General features: G+C 28.6%; 1 protein-coding gene and 1 long non-coding RNA gene across 2 annotated transcripts in view; one reads left to right on the plus strand and one right to left on the minus strand.

Annotated features, from left to right (window-relative positions):
• The window catches only part of LOC122269752 (uncharacterized), an 85,936-nt gene that overhangs the window by 14,175 nt on the left and 49,942 nt on the right, over positions 1 to 21,819 (plus strand). The gene's annotated exons all lie outside the window — the stretch shown is intronic.
• The window catches only part of LOC107452034 (uncharacterized), a 142,717-nt gene continuing 138,446 nt past the window's right edge, over positions 17,549 to 21,819 (minus strand). Inside the window, exon 12 of the mRNA XM_043044315.3 lies at positions 17,549 to 18,732. Coding sequence (XP_042900249.2) covers positions 18,506 to 18,732 — 227 coding nt within the window. The 3' untranslated portion in view covers positions 17,549 to 18,505. The remainder of the gene's footprint in view (positions 18,733 to 21,819) is intronic.

Consider the following 21,819-nt stretch of genomic DNA (forward strand, 5'->3'; position numbering starts at 1 on the left):
TGTTGACGGTATTGTCGCCTAATCTTCACTATTTAAAGTAATAAATAGAAAAAATTATACAATGTATCTTGAGTTGTATCTTTCTGAATAAGCAAAGAAAAGTTTTAGATTGAAGAAAAAAAGTGTTACTCATTGGCAGATCATACTATACATTTTATGAGTGCTAAAAGCAATAAGTAAATGAGATTTTCAATTTTTATCATTTGCTTTTTGTTGTCAGCAGTGTCATTTAATCTTGACTATTAAAAATGATAAAAATTGTACAATGTGTTATAAATTATATTTCCCTAAGGAAGTAAAGACGATGTATTAGGGAGGGGGGGAAATGGGTAATTTTTTTTTTAATTTTTTAAATTTATTTTTTGTTGGTAGCATTGTAACGCAATCTCAACTGTTTAAAATAATAAAAATAAAAAACTATACAATGTACAGTGCGTATAATAAAAAGTTCACATTGAATAACTTTTGATCTAAAAACCGTATTTTCACGTTCTATGGCACAAAACGTGAGGTGGTTAACGGTTTGATTTGGGTGGTTAACCTTAATGGCTTGGGGGTTCACTAATTAGTTCAGACGACATTTAAATTACAAAATGAGATACAAAAATTTACTTTCTCTGAATAAACATACTTTTTTTTCTTTTTTTTCTTCTTTTTTTGACGGATTCTGATTTTTGATCCCAAAAATATAGGGAGTAGCCCTAATCTAGGAAATATGGCCTCTTAGTTTGAACCCCTTAATGTTAATTTTATTTTCTGTTTATTTCGCCATATCTCGAGAACTTTTTAAGCGAATAGAAAATTTTCGCACACATGTTAAAGATAATTTTATACAGAATATAACTTTTAGTAAATATTAGTCATTTTTTATAATTTTGTTTAATAATGGTAAAAAGTTTTTTTTTTAATTTTAAGGTATACAATTTTTTACATTATTATTCTTTTTTTTTTAAAATTTAATGTTTCATTGTCAAAGTGCAGAATTTCAGTTAAATCGGTCGAATAGTTCCTGAGAAATAGAATTATAAAGAAGCCGTATTTTTTAAAATTCGATTTCTCGGGAACTATTCCATCTAGTTCGATCAAATTTTGTATTTTGCCATGCAAAATTATATCCCTTAAAATGAGGCAAAAAAACTGTATACCTTACAATTCAAAATTTTTCCTGTCGTTGCAGGTTTTTATGATTCTTTTTCGCGCTAGGTTAATAAGATCTCGTACTAAACGTAGTTTCAGAATTTTTAAAATGAAGTAAAAATGCTGAAAAATAATAATAATAAAAGAAATTGCATAAGTTTTTTCTAATGTTTAGAGTTCATCCACAGAGTAAGACTGTTTATGTTGATATTTTCCCATTAAATTTTTACATCAAAAAACATCTCAAAATGAAATATAATTTTATTTTATTTATTTATTGTCTATTCTACGTGTCTGTTCTATTTCCTTTACCTTCTAAATTGTTAGAAAAGGAATTTAATTTAATTGAAGAATTGAGTTTTGATTAATGTTTTTAAGGGACATTTTAATGAATGGGAGATAATCATATTTAAAGCATTTACATTCGCCAGTTTCTAATTAACATATTTTATACATCCCTAACAATCATTTAAACTGCTCGTGTCATAGTCATAACCCTTCTGGCGTCATAGTTTGCTATCAAAAGCGAAGTTTTCTATGGATACTCGTAGACCGTTGCCGAAAGCACTTTAAATTACTTTATAAAAAAATTTAATTGCCGTTTTATACCTTCACAGACTGATATTTGTTAAATTTAAAGACAGAATAAATTATAGACTAAGATGAGATCTTTCTCAGAAAAATCTCAATTATTTCAAAAATTTTACTAAAAATCTTTCATTTCCTAAGCTCTGCAACTGGAAACAGGAATAAATTACAATATTTTAAATGAGTTTTTAAGCAATCATTTTCTTCTCTCAGAAGATATTAATTTTTTTTAGACTTTTAACTTCTCTATATTTACGCGGAAATTGTAATAAACACAAATATAATTACATCAAATTAATGAAATATTTTTTTGTACTTTAATTTAAATATTTATAATTTGATAACAAAAAATACTTCATTAAATCTATATTTAAATGAGATTGATGTATTTTAATTGAGTTTTTTAAACTAATTCAATTACAGAATTGAAATAAATAAATTATTTTAATCAAACAATTTATTGTCTTATTTCCTTTAAAATTAAGCCCTTTTTTTCTCTAAAATTATATCTTTTTTCCTTTAAAATTATTGCTGTGGACTAAAGTTTTTTTAGTTTGCTATTTTTTATAAAATTGAAACTACCGTGTGGTCCAACCAAAGTCTTGAGATTTTTTCCACATGTGCATTTCTTAGTGAAGCAATTAAGGTAGATGGTTATCAAAGAGGCAACGACTCCCATATAGAACAATGGAGGGATAATAACTACTATTTTGACTTCTAAATGTAGAATGTTTACTTTCTTCAGATTTAGGTAGTTGAATATTTTTGAAATCTCTTTTATGTTAGTCCGGAAAACCATAACAGCAGCGGAAATAATACTTTCTTTTAGAGTAAACAATTTTTTTTTTGTTTTTTTTACAACTTAGTGATAAAACGTTTGAGCTTTGATGGTTGCAAAATGACTGGATAAAAAAAAAATTGCTTGAGAAAATTATAGGATTTTTTTGAAAACTTTTTTTTTCCCGTGCAAATAGCAGACATTTTTTTTTTCTTTAGCTTTCACAACAAACCGATTCATTTGCTTTGTCTTTTCGACGAGATCACTTCGAGAAATAAGAAAATGCAGGCAAATGTGTTTTTTATTTTTGCATAAACGAGTTTAAATAGGAAGTCCTCTGTGCGGAAAAAGTGCTCTCATACCTATGCAATCATCACAAATTATTGCCATTTTTTAATGGTTAGGAATCCCAGATACGTCAGTCCTGAGTGTCTGCGATCTTACTAAATTGACAGAGTAGAACTGTTGATTGTAGCTAAAAGAGGTGAAGAATCGCTTTATGCCGTCCATTACTCAAGAATTTTTATAGCAATAAAAACATTGACAATGTCACGTTAAGTGAGCCTTTTTATGATTTCACCAATTATAAGAAACTCAAGATTTGATGTACGAGAAAAAAATGGGAATATTTTGCTAGGGGTGATTTTAAATATGAATCAATCAGCGTTTAAGACAAGAAATAAGTCAGAACAATAGTTGTAAATACTATATTAGTTAAATTTATATTTCGCGTTGTAAATTTAAAGCTCTGATGGAAAACAAATTTTTTTTGGTTTTCTTTTTCCCAATGTTTATTTGCTGTTTAACTCTTTTTAGTGAAGAGACATTATTAAGAAATGTTCAGATAAGTGGAAGCATTGATGGTTCCAACTACATTTACATAAAGCTTTTTTTTTTTTTTTTTTTTTTGCTTTTGCGGCAAACCGATTAATTTGCTTAGTATTTTTGACAAAATTATTTCTTGAAATAAGCGAATTCAAACTAGTTTCTTTTTATTTTAACTCAAACGAGTTTAGATAACATTCCTCAATGCGGCATAAGTGCTTTTAAACATATACAATCATCTCAAATGAGTGCCATTTTTCGATGGTTAGAAAATTAGTGTCCATGTGTTCGAGTGTCAGTTTCGAGTGTCTATGATCTAATTAAATTGATAGAGTAGTTGATTATATTAAAAAAATGAAGAATCGCTTTATCTCGTCTATTACTAAAGAATTTTTATGGTAATAAAAACATTGAGAATGTCATGCTAAGTAAGCCTTTTTATGACTTTACCAATCATAAGAAGCTAAAGATCAATTTACGAGAAAAAATGGGAATATTTTGCAAGGGGAGTTTTTAAATATGAATCAATAAGCGCTTAAGACAAGAAATAAGTCAGAGCAATAGTAGTCAATATCGTATTAGTATGCGTATGTTTCAAATTTATATTTCGCGTTTCAAATTTGATGATAAAAATTTGTTTAGTTTCTTTTTCAATGTTTTTAAATTGTTTAATTCGATTCTAGGTCGATTTCCCCGAAAAAAAGAATATATTGTTCAAAAGGAGCTTTTAAATATAAATCGATAAGTGTTTAAGACAAGAAATAAGTCAGAGTGATAGTTGCAAAAATCATATTAGTATCTCCAGTGTTTTAGCTTCAAATTTACATTTCGCGTTATAAATTTAAAGCTCTGATGGGAAACAATTTTTTAAAGTTTTTTTTCAATGCTTCTAAGTTGTTTGACTCTTTTAGTGAATTTATTATAATTACGAAATTTTTGCTTTGTATTTTTGACAAAATTATTACGAGGAATAAGCAAATTCAAACAAGTGTCTTTTTATTCTAGTACAAACGAGTGTAAATAGCAGTCCTCTATGTGGCAAAAGTGCTTTTAAACCTATATAATCACATAAAATGAGTGTTATTTTTTAGTGGTGATAGAAATTTAGATACTTCAGTTTCGAGTGTCAATGATTTTACTAAATACTTGACAGAGTAGAATTGTTGATTATAGTAAAAAAGGTGAAGAATCGTATTGTGCCGTCTATTACGAAAGCATTTTAATGACTATCAAAACTTTTTGCGCTTTTAAACAAGTAAACTTTTTAAAGATTTTAGCAAATATGAACACAGCTCAAAATGAACACAGCTCAAAATGCGTGTTTAAGAAAATGGACCCAGATTAAGAAGCATGTTTTGATAACTTGAGTTCAAAATTCATTCGCGTTTAAGAAAATGGACATAACTATTTAAGAAAATAAGCATAACTATTTAAAAAATAGACGTTGCATTTTATTCATTTTTTTAAATTTCTCTTATAAAAATTTTTCGGCTTTTTTAAAGAATGTGTTAACGAATCTAAATAAATTCGTAATGTGATATCGTTGCCTAAATTACTTAGCATATTTTTCCTTTTTAAAAATCAGTCATTTTTGAAAAGACTTCAAAATCAAAATTGTTTTTAAGAGGTTATGAATAGCTCTATAAATTTGTAATAGTGGTATAAAATTTACGTTGGACGAATTACGATTTTTAACGACTATTTTATCGTTTAGTGTTCTGAATACGAAGAGATTATTCGAAAAGTTGCTTCTGATATTTGCTTTATACCCAGCCACTCCGACCTCTAGGTCTAGAACTTTGCCCCGTAATGATTATGCTTAGTGTTTAAAAAAAGTTAGGAAAAATAAAGACGAAATTCCTCGTTGTTAAAACAGAGTTGAACAATGAAAGGACGAATTTTTTGTTGTGTCTTTCCTTTCTCAAGGCTGTTTTTTGAAGGCTCCGTCGTTACATGAAATTATGCTGATTTGCGAATAATATGCTATTTTCATAACTGCTGTGAGTTTGGAGCAGTTATTCATGACTGTTAGGTCAAGTTTAGCTTATCTGTAGCAAGCACTTTTCATGCTTATTCTGAAAACAACGCAAAACGTCCAAATGGAAAAAAGCTACAGTTTTTCGAAAATGAAAAGCTTTTGTGATCTAACTTTCCAATATTTAGAAGCATACTCCCAAACTGCATTATCTGGGCTCATGAAAATTTGCAGAGACTGAGTATAAGGCAGTGATTTTGATAATTTTCATCTAAGTGGGAAAGTGGCGCCAATGGGCGACTATTGTTGTTGACGTATGCCTGTTTAGATAGTTCTTGTTTTCCAGTGGAGCCATCTATGGCCAAGAATTCGACTTCTGCCACACCATGCGTCACACCCGTTTATAGGGCGGACCCATTCATTCATCCACAGATCGCAATTTTGACCTGAATCAGAGAACGATCAATCTCCAATCCAGTACCCCCAGAGGTATTGATTTGTTATGGGAACATGGAGGACTTTTGCGACTCGACAGATTTAACGTGCATCAGTCACTTTACTACACGGGGAGTCTTCGGCCGGCGGGGTTCGAACCCACGAACTATCGGACATGGGCCCAGCGCCCTACCGACCAGGCTATTCCGCGACTATTAAAAGAGTTTAATAACCAATAAAATATTTAAGTTATTTGCCTATATATAGTTTAAAATTATAGCTCTGTTTCAAATGTAAATTACTTAAACTGTACATTTTTTAAAATTTTCCTTGGCGAAATAGCTTTGAAAAACCATTCTAAGTACGTATTTTGAGCTGTATTCATTTTCTAAAACACGCATTTGATTTCATAGTATTTAATAAGAATAATTAGAGCAATGTTTTTTTCCTATGATAACGAAAATAAGAAAGAAGCTTTTCATGTCAGACGAAGAAATAAAGATAGTAAACGGTATTAGTGAAGATGTGTGTCTATTATTTCCATTAAGAGTTCTTATTTATGTTGAGAAGGAGGAGATTATACTATGATAGGATAGCAGTTTTTCAAAGTTTATATTTTAGGATATTGAAGCAGAAGGCAAAGATATGTGGCCAATGATCATAAAATTCCAATCATTTAAACGTGAAAAACTAAAAGCACAATGAATAATTTTTTTGAAAGTTATTTTTCTTACAAAAATAAATTAATATTTACAACTAGGAGGCTTCGCCCCCTGCTCGCTGGAGCTCACCAACCCCCGGAACTGCTTTCGCAGTTCCGGGGGTAATATGTTTACGGCGATGGTTTTATTAACCAAATATACTTAAACCTAATTTTGTTGTATCATACTGCTAGTTTTTCTAACTGCATAAACCGTTGAAGGTATGTTTGTATAATTTATTATCTCGCGTGAAGACTCTCTAACAATTAACTACTTTGTTTACATTCAAGTTTGCACTCTACGGTTGGGGAAAAAAAAACAAATTGATAATTTTTATTCTTTTAAACACGAATTTTTATCATGTAACGAAGCATTTTTTTAAAAATTTAGTGCGAAGTATATTTTTGCTATGATTATGAGATTTTTGCTTTGAGAAGTTTTTAATATTATCACAGAATGCTTAGCTCTAAATGTTTTGAATTTACTGAAAGAATTCTGTTCAATGTCTTAGAAACGAACAGCCTATACAATATTTTCCAATTGAATTTAAAATCAACAATTGTGCTTCACCGTAGCGCAAACTTAACTGGTGGTGTTTATTTTTTATATCAACAATGAAAACATGGATGAGAAATATCTCCATTATTATTATTATAGTTAAATATTTCATAAATAACCTAAGATAGCTTTTTCGTTATCTACTATCTAACAACATCAAATAAAACTAATTTCATAGTGAAACAAGTTTAAATTTTCCATGTCAGTTATAAGTTAATATTTTAAGGTTTCCATAATATGATTTATTTCTTTAAGAAAATATTTACATTTTAAATTGTTTATTGATTTGTATTAGTGGTACAATTTAAGGGAAATATTTGTATAAAATTGATACGGAATGGAATGTTGTTGATCAAAAGGTTTTACAGTATATATATATATATATATATATATATATATATATATATATATATATATATATATATATATATATATATATATATATATATATATATATATATATATATATATATATATATATTTATATATATATATATATATATATATATATATATAATAAATAAATACAAGAAAACACTCAGAAAGCACTCTGTTTTGCGGATGTAATCGTGTGGGCTGAAGAAAAGATTATATCTTTTTTTTCCGGCTTTTTTTCCGGTTTTTTAATTATCATTTCACTTTTTTCTTTTCTTTTCTTTTTTTTTTTTTTAAATAAAATTTTGTTTGTTGTTTTTTTACTTATTATTTCCCACCCCCCCTTTTTTTCATATGTCTATTATTTTTCTTTGTTTTATTCTTCATTTTGAACTTTTATATATATGTATATATATATATATATATATATATATATATATATATATATATATATATATATATATATATATATATATATATATATATATATATATATATATATATATATATTGCTGTTTGATGTGAAGGAAGAATTCTTATAAAAGTAAAGGAATTTCTATTTTAAATTGAAAAGCAGTGGAATTTTACTCAAGTGGTACTAGGACACTGTTGGAATTTTCATTCTTAAATTATGGTAAAACAACCGGGAGCAGTCTGTCCATCAGATTAACCTTAAAGTTTACGGTAAAGAGCATTTTTTATCCTTACGGTTTTGAAACCATTTATAACTAGTATGGTTAAAAGAACCATGAATACAAAACTGCACGGTTATTTAACCATTTTACAGCTAGCATAGTTTCAAAACCGCAAAAAAGAAGTTTAACTGGACATAAGAGCTAGGTTTTTTGTTAGGTAATGGGCAATGGAGAGTGCAGGACACAAATTGAGGATTTCAGGAGACAGGAAACTCTTCATGTGCTGAAGGAAAATGAAGCAAAATTGTAGTGAGAACGCTGGGACTCGACCCTCAGTTCTGTCGTTCATGAGACTGACAGACCATCCCTCTCGGCTATAACATGTACGCAGTTGCTAAGAACTAAGTGGCATCATTAGGTGAGCTTAATTGTTGGGAGAATTTTCTTGTTGTTTAACCGTATTAAGTGGAAACAGTTAATAAACGATTTTTCTCTTAGTTAACAGTTTGATCACCATCTCATTTATAGTTATTTGACTATTTTCTTTGATTGTGGTACAATGACATTTGTATAAATTGTTATTTAACCATTTTCCCCGTTAGATCCGAACATTTTCTAACATTTAACCTGTTCTCTGTCGGTGTCGCATCTCATACGATTGGCGATTTTGTGCCTGTATGGTCGGTGACGCATGCCATGCGATGAAGAGAAAAATTGCATCATTGAAATTGAATTCGTCGCTACTTACACGACCTCTCTTTAAATCCCGCGATTATTTTTGTATTTCTGAATATTGCTAAGAGATGGCTCAATTAGTCCCACTTTCTTCACAATTTTCCCAGTGAGATTTCTCGCCTTGAGTTGAAATCAAAATCCTTTTGTTCTTTCTGCAATTTCTCTTTCATTAGTGTTACAGCTGCATGACAAAATAGTTAGTCAAAATAATTGTGGTTTTTACGCTCTGATGCCCAAGACTGATTGTATAGCTGTTTCAAAGGTATAATTGGAAAATTATTTTCCTAAATAATTTTAACTAAATTTTAATAATTATTTTATGCAGATATTTATTTTAAACACCTTAAAGCAATATAGTTAATAAATATGCTATCATAGTGTTTTTTTAAAATGAAACTTGCGTGCATTGCAGGGAAAACTGTAGATCAGTGGATTGGACATCACATAATTCAACACTTAATAGGTCAAGCTGAAAAAATGCTTGCTGCCAAAAATATTTTGCATTTTTGAATTTAAGGTTAGAACATAAATTAATTTTCAGCAATAAGAAGAAAAAAAATGCTTTTTTAGGGTCGGATATTCTAAAAAAAAAATCCGACAGTGAAGAGGTTAATCATCATCAATGGTTTTTTCAAGCACATAAATGTTGAGTAAATGACATTCTGGGATTGTAAATGTCCCGATATTTTACTTTTGCGAATTATACACATGTTCTTGCGAAGATTTATGAAGTAAATCAGTTCGAAAATGTCATTGAAAGATGTTTATAAGTGAAATAGATGAGCATAGTTTCGCATCGGTAAACATTTGAGCATGACCGAAACTGATAAAGAACATCAAGTACGAAACCAATATTGATGGCAGAGTTAATATTCAAAATTGCAGCCATATTTCTTCATCGAACAGTAAGTGGGTCCTTAAATCTCAAGCGTCATAGATTAGAATGTTTTAAGGAATAAATTGCAGCATTACAATCATAGAAAAGAAGTCATTTTCCCCTGTATACAAGAAAAACAGATGGTTACTTTTAAAACAATTTTTTTTTCTCTCTGTTTACTGAACTGGGTAGGTGTGGTTTTGAACCTTAGCTAGAATTCTTAGATTTAAAAAAAAAAATGGTTAAGAAACTTTACTTTTTTGCAGACGATAGGGGAAGTCGTAAAATGTCTTATTTTCGGGCAGTGAAAAGAAAACTCATGAGCTGTAAAAAGAGTTGATTTGCACTTCAGTGCGTATATTTGAAACTATAACTGCGAAATAAGAGCCACTTTTCGCCTCATTTAACTCTTAGTTTCATCCCGTTATCTTCAATAAGTCTGTACTCCAAAAGAAGATTTTTCTCAGCAATATTACCTCATTTTTTTTTTTTTTTTTTAAGAAATGAAGATTTGGTTGGAACGCGGAAAACCTTTTTGACCGTTATCTTTAATGCGCTCACATGTTTTTAAAAAAATCTAAATGGCGAGATCTTAGCTAAACTATCCTATTAAAATTTTTCATTTTTTTTTTTGCTTTAAAAAATATTTGTCTGTTTAATGAACGATTTAACTCCTTTTAAAGTTTAACTCTTTTATAAAAAAATGTTTTCTTTAGGTTCTACTGAAATCAAGCTGTTGGTAGTGTTAAACAATTAGAAAAGTATAAATTATTTAGTATTTGTTGTCTAATTTATTCTTACAGTTTTTTTCTGAATATATGTTTATTAATTATATAAATTTGTTTGCATTTATTCTATAAATTTACTTTATTCAAAGTTTTAAATCTGAAAGTTTACTAAATTCTAAACAATAAATTTTGGTTTGTAAATTTAAATTTAATTACAAAATAGCTTGTTTTTGCCACGCCTCCATAGATTTTTTAATAAACTAGGGAGTTCTGCCTCCTCGCTTCACTCACTAACCCCCAAGATTGCTACACCTATTTTTTGTTCCTTAATGATTCTAAACAATAAATTTTGGTTTGTAAATTTAAATTTAATTACAAAATAGCTTGTTTTTGCTACGCCTCCATAGATTTTTTAATAAACTAGGGAGTTCTGCCTCCTACTCGCTTCACTCACTAACCCCCAAGATTGCTACACCTATTTTTTGTTCCTTAATGATAAACATATTGCTATATTAAATTAAAAAGTATTTTATTTGAAGATTCCAAAATATTTTATTCTAGTAGCATAGATTTGGTTTCCGATTCTACTGGGATAAAAGTTATACTAATTAATTTGGGCCAATTAGTTTGGACTAATTAATTGGACCAATTATTTTTTTGACCAATTAATTTGAAATAATTACCGAAATAAAAAAGCAATAAAAAAGAAGTATAAAAAATGCAGGTAACTACTGTTAAATTGAGAATCAAGAAATATTTTGCTGGCAAACAACTTTTATTAATTTCATGCTGATGAAACTTAGGAAGTCTGGATTTTCATGTAAGAAAAATTAGATCGTAATTATCATGTATTTTTCGGGTCAATAAGAATGTACTATAAACAATGCCAAAGGACTTTATGTCATTTTGTTTTTATGTTACATAGCGCCAAATTTATTCGTCAAAATATTTTCTACATGAAGTTTTTTTTTTTTTTTCTTTTTTTTTAAAGCATAAATTTATATTTAAATTAAATAACCTTTAATGTTGTATTTTGAAATTTATAGTATGAAAACGCTCATAAAAATAGGGTATCTTTAATGAATGATTTTAAATGGTGTTTAATATCAGAAATTGTTTATCTGCTACATAGGGTGTTTTGTGATCACCGCACTCAAAATTTATTTGGAATATTGTCAAAAATGAAAACACTCTATAAAATTCACAAGTTAAAATTAATATAAGAAAAATATCTCAAAGTATTATCAAGATCGGACGAATTATTATGAATATCAATCCCACTAGATAATAATCAACAGCAGTTCATTTGTTTAATGAAAATGAATGGCGTTTCCAACAATTATTCTATAGATTAAAAGTTATTGGAATGCCTAAGTTAGCAAACAAACTGGTTTTGAGTTTCCCTTTCTACTGAGATTGAACTCAATAATGCTCGATCAATGTTGATAGCGTTCTTTATTCCGATCTCACCTAAATATAAATTTTTAATGTCTTATGTCTAGGTTTTTGCAATTTTATTTTTAATAAGGATTCTAAAATTATATATTAAACAATGCCTTTCTAAAAAATCCATTTATATTTGGATGTAGTTTGTAAAACATACATAATTGTGATGAAAACATTCTAATTAACATAAAAAGATCATAAAGAAAGTCTTTACATTTAAATTAGAAAAATGAGATGAAAAAATTCGAAAATAAAGATAGATTATTAGAAATGGTCTTAAAAATAAAACAAGAACAAGGAATTAATCACACAACGGTCAACTAAAAATAATTGTATGCAAACTATAATTTTTGAAACAAAAACTTTTAAGCGTATAGTTAGTTTTTTCCCTTTCATATTTGGAAGTATTTTTAGCAATTAATTTTTCTTTACTTACTTTTTGCTGCCAAGTTAAGTCCAACTGTTAGTACTACAACAATTATAGCTCTTTTATGTTTAATTTTTTGGTGTTCAGTCCTATAAATGAAGTTTAGATTCCTTGATTAAATTTTTAATTTCGTTTATATTGCTTTGTAGTTAAGGTTATCTACAATATATCATCATTATCCAGTTTAAAGAACATTACAGCGTGTAAGGAATCCGATTCTCTCCTGAAAGTAGAAATTTTTTGGGCGACACTAGATCTTTTTCACTTTCTATTTTATCGTCTGCAAAAGAATTTAAATCTTTATCGTCTGCCAAAAACCATCTTCAAAAATCTAAAGTCTGAGGGAATTAAGAAGATATGTTTCTTACTTTTCTTTCATAAACTGGGAATCACGACGCAATAATCCTTCTCACTGTTATTTAAGTCTTAGCACTTTTTTTAAAAGTATTTTTCACTCATCAAATTAGACGCGACAGGTTCGTTGAACGTGAATCGAACTGTAACTTAAATTGTTTGCGTTGTATTCTGTGTCAGAAAAATGTGGCAACGCATCACCTGTGAAGAATTTATGACACTGACACTAGGTATAGAATCAACTGAGCATATGACTTTCTGTGTATTATATTGTTCAGTTTTGAAAACAATGATTTGAAATGAGACATCGAACTTAGAAGAATAATGTAGAGTACATGGAACTTCAAACACATATTCTGAGCCATTTTCTATTATTTTCAGAAAATGGTATGCGTTTTAGAAGAAATATTCTTTAAAAAAACCGAAGAAAAAAATTCATTTCTGATGTATTTGATACAATGTAAATACATATACATTTTGAGAGACATAGTATAGCAAAAGTTTGACATTTTTCAATAAATATTTTGATCGCAAGTGAGATGTTTTTATTACGTTAAATACCAATATGATGTGTAATGGCAGGTGACAAGCGTAAAAATGCAGAAAATGCAACATAAGTATCTTTATAAATACAGAAAGTGTAACATAGTATTTTTTTAAAATTCAATTTGCGATGTACTCATGAATTGCCGTGAATTTTATTGGTAATCTGATTTAAACAATTTTAATTTTCTGTTTGAACAGTTTCAGTCTAGATCCTGGAAGAGTTATTAAGATTATAATTAAAAAATAATCTGGATAATTTTTTTTCTAAAACAGAAGAAAAAATGAGATATGATTTTCAGCAGTTTTTTTTCCTGTACACAAATTTACAGTTTCAACCTAATGAATTGAATACTGGATAGAAAACTTCCAGAATCTATATAAATAAAGCAGAATGTTTGTATTTTTGTAAATGTATGTATCTTATACAAATCCTCCATTCTGAACCGATCCTCACCAAGTTTGGAGTACATACGTTTAAAGATACGGTGAACATATTTGTCTACTTTAAAACTCCTTTTGACTACCGTTTTACTCGATACATCCACAAGAAAGAGTTTTAGGATTCGTTAAATATTTTATAATTTGAATGATTTCCTTGTTTGAAGCTCTAATCAATGAAGATTAGTTTTATGTCACGTTTTTATAAATTATTTATCTTTGGTTTTTCTGTGTTTGGTTTTCACAACTAAAATCAGCGTTCATAATTTCTAGAAGAAATATGATGGCTTTCAAATTCGTATTTTAAAAGGTATATGAAACCATGTGGTTGGTTTTAGGTAAAATTGAAATAAAAAAAAAAGATTTGTACCATAAAGCTAATTTAATGGAAAATGTCACTCATGTTTAAAAACTATATAAATAACGCATAACGGACGTCAATGATTCTTAAATAATTTTAGCAATGGGTACTAATGGAAACATGTTAATTAGTGTTTTATATAGGTACTAAATATATATACTAATATTGTTAGCAAGATAGCTATAGAAGGCTTTTATGGATTACTGAAAGGGATAGACAACATGGAAAATTGTTAATTATGGTAATTTGTGACTATTAGGAGTAGACTTCAAGCAATAGCGTCATACCAAATGATACTGAATATAATTAATATTTATTTTGCTACCAGGAAGGATAGCAAGTAGTTACAGAAAAAAATTGGACTTGTTTTAGTTTAATTGTGTCGATGTATGTTTTTTTAGTTTTGAGTATGGTTTCGTTGTATTGAATAATACTGATTTATTGATTATTGTCTTTTTTTCATTTCGTACGATGAACGGGTATTTATATAGTTGCAAAATAAAATTAACACTTATATGTTCCTTTCTTTTGTCTGGTATTCAGTTTTCATTCGAAATTAACTAAATAAATCGTATTCAGTACAATATAAAATAAGGACTCTTAAACTAATAAATTACAGTTGAAAAATTATTTTTCATTAAAGCACACATTTTAGAAATATAATAAGTTTCTCATTGTTGCTTATTCCACTGGCAATGTAGCTCACTTGTGAGACTAAACACGCAAAATAAATACTTACAATTTTACTTTTCTGAAAAGTAAATGTTCAATTTATTTAAAACCCACAAAAATTAATTAAGGAGAAACAGAAGAAGAAAAAACTGTATGGTTTACAAAGTTCTACTTAGAAAAAAATGGTTTGCTGCATTCTGCTTAAATATTTAATAAAGTAGAGTTTCAATATTAGTTTCAAAAATTATTAATTGATGGTAACAAATAAAAAACCACTATTTGTTTGTTGCAAGAGCTGATGAAAGAACATTCCAACAGAAATATAACTTTTTCTGAGACAGCACCACATTATTTCTGAGATGGTTATTTTGAAGATAGGGTATTATGGTATGTTGGTTAGCAACGCCCTCTGTTGACAAACTTCATAACTAATTTTGAAACTTCGTGTGATTTAATCTTTGGCTTCCTTAACAGCAGGTATTGAACTGGACATTTTTATTTCCTTTCTTTTAGCTTTAATTGTTTTCTCAAACTGTTGAGACACTCGGTACTCTACCTAGGTATTTGTTTTTCTGGTGGTATGGAATTTTTCTGATGTTCGTGAAGCATTTTATATTTATTATTTTATTGTAAGTATTTTTTTGGAAAATATTTCGAAAGAAATTTAGTACTTTTTGGAATTCACATTGAATCCGCTGTTTTGACTATCAGATATTAATTTTCAGAAATTTAGAAAAATGTATTAACATATTTTTTCAACTTATTTGAATATTTTAACCACAAATGAGACTTTTGAGATCTAAACGCAATCTAGATGCTCTAGGTGCATAATTAAGTACTCTAGAATACTCTAATTTCAATTTCATTGATAAATAACAATTTCCCGGAATTTTCTTATATATACTAGTTTTTAAAAAGCATAAGAGCCGATTGGATCAAAACTTAATCTGTTGTTTATAATGCATTTTACCGTAAAATTATTTATTCCGTTTTACCCTAAGATATTATACCGTATTTTTGCAATAATATTTTATTTAATGAGTGTGAGTTAGTAATTTTACGGTAATTATCACTAAAACAATTATGGTGCAGCAGATACTTTGTTCCGTAACAAGTTCCGAACAAAATGGATTTCACGGTAAAAAGTGCCACCACCCTGAGTGCCGGTACTTCTTACCCTAATTCAATCCGGAATTTTTTACGATGTAGTTGCAAGAAAAAATCAGTTTGCAAAATGTATTAACTAAAAATAAATTATTTCAGTTAATTCACCTAATCTAATACTTATTATTTCTTATTTGTTGAAAATTTAAGAAAAATAAATATTCAGATAATATATGAAAACAAATTATTTTATTGACATTCATATGTAGTACAAATAATAAACAAATGATCACAGAAGCTAATAGACAATGAATATTAAACCGATAAATTTACCGGTCACCCGAAGAAACATTCACCACCATAGAAAACCCAAATATCATTCACACAAAAGGATTGATACAAAATTGATACAAAATTGAAATATTTGCCTTCGTTGTAATGCTAGCAAAATGATAATTCCGTAATAAATTTTGAAAATTTATATTAAAAACATAAATTTCCATGAATAGATTGCGTTCTAAAGTAGCTTAGATTTTAAATTCTGATTATTAAACACACAATTACATATAACATTAATATAACTGACATAAATATACAGATCTAGGACTTTTTGAAAACTGGATGTTATTTCAACCTGTACTGAAAGAGAATGCTTATACGAAGAAGAAGATTCTGGTTAAATTGCCGTACTGTATGGTAATGATGCTTTTGGTAAAAATAAAAAGAAGCCATAATTCTGATTAATAAAGCCAAAATATACGGTATTTAAACCATCCATTCGGAAATTATTCCTTTCATATGGTAACCGTTTACCGGAAGCTTTGATTTTCAAAATTTTTAGTTCTCATTTTCACACATTTAGTAAAAAATACAAAACTGAAAAGTAAATTAAATCGAATAAAGGTTTTTTATACCATGCTCTAATTGTCAATCAGTAATATTTTATAATATTACTGATTGACAATTAGAATCTGACAATCAACAGTAAATTACATCAACAATGTAAATTACGTAAGATGAATACGAGTAAAAAAAAATTTTTTTTTGCGTAAAACGAAAAACTATCGTGGAATTTGTTTAAAATATTTAAATTTAATGTTCCAAAAATGGTTGTCCAAATATATGCTCTATAATATAATATGAAATAAAGCAGCTAAATAGAAGATGGTGTTAAGTAATATTTTAGCAACTTTAAAAATCTCAATTTCCTCAGACAATAATCTAAGGCGACTATCAAATTCCATGAAAGAGCAAATAGACACTGGATCAAATGTGTCAATGACTGGATTGTCAGAGTCAATCCAATGTTCAAACAACACCAACTCTATCCATCTGTTCAACTTTAAAGAGTGCACTGTTGAAAAGTAAAAATCATTTTTCTCTTCATTACAGAATATCATTTAGCAGCAGTATGACTCATACAAAAGCTAAAAAACACAAAACAATATAAAAAGTTTCAATAAATAAAACATCACATGATGTAAACTGAGCTTACCCATTGAGCATCGGGGTTATCAAGATGTATTTACAGTGAGTTATTACAAAATACTAACAATTTGTTCATTAAATTCTGGTTGCAAATAGGGTTCTTAAGTTACAATCTTATACAGGCATTTAAGTATTGAAGACAGATCACAATTTTCCTATGAAAACCAGTTACAATCATCAGAACATTGTGCAAAATTTACAGATTTTATGACAATAGTTTTACAGGGAGAATCGTACACAAGTGTCATAAAATTAAATAAATATATTTGCGACAATAATTTTCATGTGCCCTGAAAATCAGAAAGTTATCCTTAAGAACCTATTTTCAAAAATAGCTGCCGTGGAAATTATCGCTGTTACAAACATTTCTGGGCTGATAATACAAACACAAAGACACAAAATATTCCCAAAAACCAAACTAATGTTCACATATACAAAGTGTACACGTTGCATATACAGAGTGACGCATTACAAAATAGTGTGTATTCCTGTATTAATTTGAATTTCGGGAAAATGTTTTACTTTATTACGATAAAAGACGATGGAACTCTAATTAATTAATTAACCTTAATTAATTATATAAATGCAATAATTTTTTTAATACTTAAAAGTAATTTTATATTGAACAATGAAAGATGGTTAAGCAACTCCATAAAGTACATAAAAAATACCGCATATGATATTAATAGACCTTTGAAAAACGCTGTTGTAGCCTAATTTGTAAACTGGAGTGCTTGAATTTTAAATTGTTTGTAAAATTCAAATCTTGTAAAAACATTTAAAAATGTTGAAATGAATTAAACGCATGTAAATAATATTAACAAAAACGTTATAAACTCTTCAAGTAGAAAACCCTTAGAAAAACTATGCATTCAACCCTAATAAGAAAAATAAATGTTAAAATATTTAAAGACTAAATATGTTAAAAGGTTTTAAGTGCCAGTGACATAAAAACCACTATTTTCACATTACAGTGCATAACAGTTAATGCAGCATTACACCAAAAATGCTTGATAGGTTTTTAAGTAGACTTAAAATAGGCCTTAAGTAGAATCAAGAGTGGCATCGTTTCCAAAGTAAATCAAAGTAGTTATTGTTTACATTTCAGGTACAATTGAAGGTATTTCAATGTCAAAATATTTTCGTTTAGGCACTTATTACCTTTGACACTTCTAGTTCTTACTTGCCCGCAGAAGAAGATTCTGAATTTGCCTACTAGATATTAATAAAGGGTCTAATTAGATAAATGAATAATTTACAAAGAAAAAGAAACATTAAACAAAACAAAATTGGGTAAAAGTTAAAAATGAGTAAATTGATCTTCAAGAGAAATTGCAGACGAGTTTTCTTCGACTCGAGACGGATGGCCAACTCTTGGAAGAGATAGATCTTGTCTTGGTTTGAAAATTGTCATCTCTGCGATACAAGAATATGACAGCAGCGATACAGATAATTGCCACTTGGATTGTTGCTATGATGGCTCCGATGATATAGATCGTGGTTGCTGTGACGCATATGCCATTGGGTTTCAGCTTTATGTGAACTAAATCTAGAAATAGAAAAATTGGTTTACTTAAAATTATATGTACATCGTTGTGCTGTAATTGATGTTTTAGTTTTTAAGAGACCGTAACTACTTGTGTTTACTTTCGATACAGAAAGTTTTACTGCTACTAAATACATACTCAAATTTCTATGTACTTGTAGTAATTTGTGCTTATTAAATGGAAAGTTTTCTTTTTTTTATAATATTTATGTAATTCGGTTTGGATTACGAACCGTAAAAGCGTTTTAATAATATTGGGAACAGTAAATATTATCTGCTTAAAGATGATACTTATTTTCTATTATACAAGAGTACAAATCAAATAGGGTCAGGTGGGGTAAAGTGGGTACATGGGGTAAAGTGGGTGCATGGGGTAAAGTGGGTTTGTGTTAAGAGCATCTATTTTCTCCTTTTAAATTGAGATAATTTGTTTAATATTTTTCGAGACATTGACTGGGATTGCAGCAAACATTTTTATTTCAATTTAAGAAATTGATAAAAAATTTAATGTTTACAAACTCTTTGTTTACGACCAACTTATACGGTTTGTTAGTTTAAGCTGTTGATGAACTTTCTTCGACAAATTCTATTTATTATGAATTGTTTCCTGAGCTAGGGTAAAGCGAGTATATGGTTAGGAGCATATTATTTAATAATAACCATTTCCAACGTTTATAGCAATTCTTTTAAGTTTTCATTTCAATGTAAACTATAATTCGGCCTATTTTAATCATTTTCAGCTTATGTATATACACCAGAAACAAATTCATTACTAGACTAGTTATAGCACTAGGACTTTCAAGTTTAACTGTCGGACATAAAACCTAATTTAAGATTATTAATGATAAAACAATGTAAAATCTTCATTCTTCTAATTAAATATTTAAAATATAGTCTTTTATTGGTTATAACGTTCAAAATAACCTTAAATTTTATAAAGTTAGGGTTCCGACTAAAGAAGGTTGATTAATTAGGGTTCCGTAGTCGAAGAAATTGGGAACTGTTGGTTCAAACCATAACACAAGAGTATTTATAAATTTTCACAGAAAATTAAAAATAATTTTTTCTTGATACAACATTGATATCAACATATACAAAACTCAGTATCGATTTTGAGTAGAGTGACAGGTTCCTCTTGTTCGCTATCAGCCACATAGTGTTTCATTAAAAAGCTTCGCTAATTGGTGTTAACCATTCATAAACAACGAAAGAATTTAATTGGCAACAGAACAGATAACTACTCTGTATCCTTTTCTGCTGTCCTATGAAAGAAAGCGGCCATGCCTAAACTAAGCTTCATTTTCTCCACCACTAACCGACTAGTCTTTATCCTTTCCCCCCCAATTGGGACCACAGTTACTGTAAAGCACTATTTACTGTTCTGTTCCCCCTCAGGGGCTTTTCTTTAGAACAATAGAGTGCGATTCGTGCCTGTTAAAGTTTTTCTTCCTTGGAAAAATTCAAAGTCGAGAAAGCAGAAAGCATTGCTTTCTCTTTTATTATAATGGCAATTATGACATCATCATTACGAATCTTTTCTTTGGCATTACCGTAGAACAGGATGTCTTTTTCTCTATAGTGCGCGCATAACAATTACTTTAAAAGAATGGATGGGCAAGGTTTTGTTTTGATTTTTTTTTTCGTAAAGTGAAAGTTGCAATCATTTTCGCTACAGGTTCATGAATTTATTTTAATTAATATTTTTTCTTACTTTTTAACCCTTTCGGTGTGATTGCAAATTGTTAGAGTGGCATTGTTACACTTACCACAATTGGAAGAAGAACTGCTAATGGCTTCCTTGGTACTAAAATTAGGTTCCACAATCTTTTATTTTTTTTCTTTGAGCTGTCTTAAATTTTAAGTATTTCATAAAACGCCTGACTAACGATATTTGACGAGAGAAATAATTAGTAAAGCGAAGCTGAGAGGTAAGCGTGAAATTAATAACCTGTTAGCCAATTAAAATATGCAAAAAGTAAATGATTGGGGGTATTTTTGTCATTAAGTAACAGCTTTTAAAAGTTAGTTGAAATTGGAGGTAATTTTTTTTATTTTCAAATTCAATAACGGCACAAAATATAATTATATTTTTCATTTAAATTGGACACTGTTATTAAGTGATATTAATTTTGTTTTATGCCGAATATTGGATTATAAAAATATAAGAATGCCTCTCAGTTTTTTATTTCTCTGTAATATATGTGTATTAAAAATTCTAATTGTAGCAAATATTGTACCAACTTGCAACTAATGTTGATTTGTAATCTGCATAAAAGTAGACATTTCATTTGTTTCTTGTAAATGCATGTTATGAAATCGAATTTATTTTAGATTAACTTCTTAATTAAAACCTCAAATAAATCAAATAACATACTTACGCAGTTTCTCGACATTAAAACAATCTTTGAAAAGTTAAACTTAACTTAAAAATCTACGCAACTTTGGATTTTCAACTATTTTAATGATTATCGGCATATTCTCCAAAATTCGTAGACGCTGGTAATTTAAACTTTTATTACAAACACTGTTTAAATTTGTGAGACGGGTGCAAACCTTAAAAAGCGAAATTTTTATGGGAGAGGAAATTAAATCTAAAATATAAACCAAGTGACTTATATATTTTAAGGCAGAAAGCTATTATTTTGAAGGTTCTGTTGATCGAGAGCTATAATCCGAGGTAGGAACCATGTATGTGCCGACATCGGAATAAAAAAAATTACAAAGTAATACTGACCTGACAGGTTCATAAAGATTTTCAAAATCAGCTTTAATTTCGATATGGCGACAACCCTCATAAATCGGTAGAAAATTAGGAACCAATTATTAAAAAAAAGCAATACTGACCAGTAGCAGTACTTTAAAGCAAGTTTATAAAGATTTTCAAAATTTTGATTTGGTCACAACCCTCATAACTCGATAGAAAATCAGGAACCAGTTATGTGTCGACATCGGAATAAAAAAATTTAAAAACTAATACAGACCTAATAAGTTTATGAAAATTTTACAGATCAATGAATTTATTTTGTTATGGTGACAACCATCATAACTCCACAGAAAATCAGGAACCAGTTATGTGTCGACATCGGAATA

The sequence above is a fragment of the Parasteatoda tepidariorum genome, chromosome 3 (genome assembly GCF_982258835.1).
Source record: "Parasteatoda tepidariorum strain Cologne lab strain chromosome 3, Ptep-v5.0, whole genome shotgun sequence".
NCBI lineage: Eukaryota > Metazoa > Arthropoda > Arachnida > Araneae > Theridiidae > Parasteatoda > Parasteatoda tepidariorum.